This window comes from Monopterus albus, unplaced genomic scaffold, assembly GCF_001952655.1.
Source record: "Monopterus albus unplaced genomic scaffold, M_albus_1.0 scaffold26.1, whole genome shotgun sequence".
Lineage (NCBI taxonomy): Eukaryota > Metazoa > Chordata > Actinopteri > Synbranchiformes > Synbranchidae > Monopterus > Monopterus albus.
The window spans coordinates 3,951,283-3,954,051 of record NW_018127906.1 but is presented as its reverse complement, the minus strand read 5'-3'; the positions used below and the strand labels follow the sequence as shown (position 1 = coordinate 3,954,051).

The 2,769-nt window shown below is 35.7% G+C and overlaps 1 protein-coding gene across 4 annotated transcripts in view; it reads left to right on the top strand.

Moving 5' to 3' along the window:
* The first annotated feature begins 1,629 nt into the window (after positions 1–1,629).
* rnf215 (ring finger protein 215) overlaps positions 1,630–2,769 on the top strand; it is an 11,776-nt gene continuing 10,636 nt past the window's right edge. Inside the window, exon 1 of one of the 4 annotated variants that reach the window (XM_020595061.1) lies at positions 1,630–2,111. In XM_020595061.1, the coding sequence (XP_020450717.1) occupies positions 1,878–2,111 (234 nt within the window). In that variant the 5' untranslated portion in view covers positions 1,630–1,877. The remainder of the gene's footprint in view (positions 2,112–2,769) is intronic. The other 3 variants (XM_020595059.1, XM_020595063.1, XM_020595062.1) reach the window with 3 other exon arrangements.

Sequence of the window (2,769 nt, the reverse complement as noted above, 5' to 3'; positions counted from 1 at the left end):
GTATATTTCTGTATAACTAAAAATACATACTATAACTAACAGAAGAAACGGAAATCCAAACGCTATAGATGAGATGTTTGGTAAACTTCTACTACTACTACTTTTTTTTAAAGTTCTTAGAACAGCATAAACTACTTTTTACATTTTTTTACTGTTTATATTAAATAACAATGGAAACCAATACAAGATTTTTCTGCATTTTTACTATCAGAAAAAATTTTGTTGTGCTGTGCATAATGACAATAAAGATTCCTGACTTGACTTGAAATTGAAACAGATGTATAACAGTGTGCATTAAGAGGACAAGAGTAATACATAAAAACATAATATAACAAAGTGAAAACGAATAACAGAACCAAACAAGTGAGAACAAAGGAAAAAAAAATACAATATTAAGTTACTATTACAATATTATTCTGATATAAAATTAAAACGTTTGAGGAGGTCAATGGTTTTGGTTCGTTTTTTGTTAGGGTGGTTTAATTGTGACAGTGTTTGGAAGTGATTGTTAAGATTAGATTGTTTAAAAGTTAAAAAGGATGGTGATTTTTTTTTCTCAGAAATTTCATTTTATGGATGAAGAATTTGGCAAAAATAATGAACAGATTAATAACAAATTTTTCATTGTTAGAGAAATGGGGCTTGTTAAAAATTAATAATATATCATATTCTTTAAGTACTGTTAGGTATTTTTGGTCAGATAGATATCGGTTAGATACTTGATGTATTAGGAATGTTTAGTGTAGACAGGATGTCTAGTTAGACTGTTAAATGCTTAGTCATTCTCATGAGTTACTGCAGGTTGCTTATGGTCAAGGATAACTAGATAGAAAGTTGATGACTGTTAGAAGACAGGATGTTTATTATTGTTATTATGACGTGTATAACTGTAGTTATAGCCATAATCTTTTCTTATGTTTAATGTCATGATGTCACTAGAGGTCGTGTTAGAATGTTTTAGCTACACACCACATAATCAACAGAGAATCACACATTGATTTTCTTCATGCTTTGACTTAAATCAGCACTGTTTTGAAGTTACTTGGACTGCTTCGTCTCTCAGAGTTAGCATGGTTAAAAGAACCGGGTACAACAGTACAATTTCCTTACCAAGATAATTTTTGAGATCAAAACAAAAGTTAGTTCAAAATACTGTCACATGTGCACATTGAAAAAAAAAGATGCTCTAGAGTTTATAGCTCATTGTTGCAAAAGGAACATTTTTCTTCTATGTTTTTAATGTATTTACAAATAATAGAGTTTAATGGGTAAAATTTATTAAAGATTTTAAAGAAAAGCTCTTTAGCTTTGTTGGACAAGACAAATTTGAAGGGCAAAGTAAAACAGTGTTCCATGTTCTTCCATCAAGAGTCTGGAATGGTCATTTGTGTTGTGGTGCCTGTTGTTCTTGAAAACAGTGAGTTTACTACTACTACTGCTACTACTACTACTACTACTGCTACTGCTACTGCTACTACTACTTCTCCTTCTTCTTCTTTTCTTCTGTAACGGTGGGCGGCACCCAGCGTTCATTTCCGCCACCTACTATACTGCACCAGAATTATTTATTCCAGTCTTTTAGGAGGGAAACCTGTTCTAAGCGTCACTGTTATTGGACTTTATTTCTATAAAGCGTCCCAAACATACACTTTATGGTCTCAAAGTCTTTCCGCTTAGCATTTGTGCAGACACGATAATTGTCCTCCCCGTTTTCCGGTTGAAACAGGAAGTTGTTTCTTGTTTACATGCTATGGGGTGTTGCTAACTGACGAACAAAAACGCTACGCGTTTTATCCAAAAATGAGAGCTGACAGTTGATTACGTTTGGGTATTAATTACATTTTTAGCTGTATCATCTTTCTGTTGTTCCACGGGGCATGGCTTCAGCCACCTGCTGGTGCTGTCTCTGGGTAACGTTACCGCTCCTGCTGCGGTGGACGCCGGGGCTGCTGGTTGCGGCGGAGCAGGTCGCTCTGGTAGAGGTTTTCCTGGACGAGCCGCCCAGCGTCAGCGCTCTCCTCCAGGGGGAGGTGGTGGAGTCCAGCAAGGGCAGTAAGAGCACCGAGCCTCGGGACGAGGAACGAGAAGAGCTGGAGGGAGACCTGATCCTGGTGAGCCGCAGAGTGGAGGTTGTTTTTTTCAGCGAGGTTTGAGGGTTGTTGTTGGTGACATCAGTGAGGTAAATCAGGGTGAAATTGGCTTAGATGGAGTGCCAGAGGAGCCATCGCCGCAACTAACTATTTTAAAACTCTTTAAAAACATTAATTAGTCTATAATGTCAAATATTAAGTTACCAGAGCCCAAAGTAATGGCATCTTTTTCCAATTAACTATTAAGTATGCAACACTACCACTTAACTATATTAAACTATTATTGCTTTATTGATATAGGTGTGTTGCTAAATAGATCAAATATAAATATATATACACACTTGTCAAACATTTTGGACAACTGTTTCAGCATCACAGTAAATTTACAGTATATTTCTGCATGGGAAATGAGAGGAACTAAACAGGAAGATGTGTTTCAGTGATGTCATCTTGTGCGCTGGAATTTTTATTTTTTATTTTTTTAATTTAAGTTTCTTCCAAGCATGTAAAACTAAGAAAATTGATATTTGCGAAAAACAAAATTGATTAGACATTTCAACAAATACGCATAAGACATCACAACATTCCAATAGTACATGCTTGAAAGGGAGTAGGAAGAAGTATACACTTATCTAGTCCTACCCCCTTTGTTAGAGCGTGGTACCATTAGCCCAACACT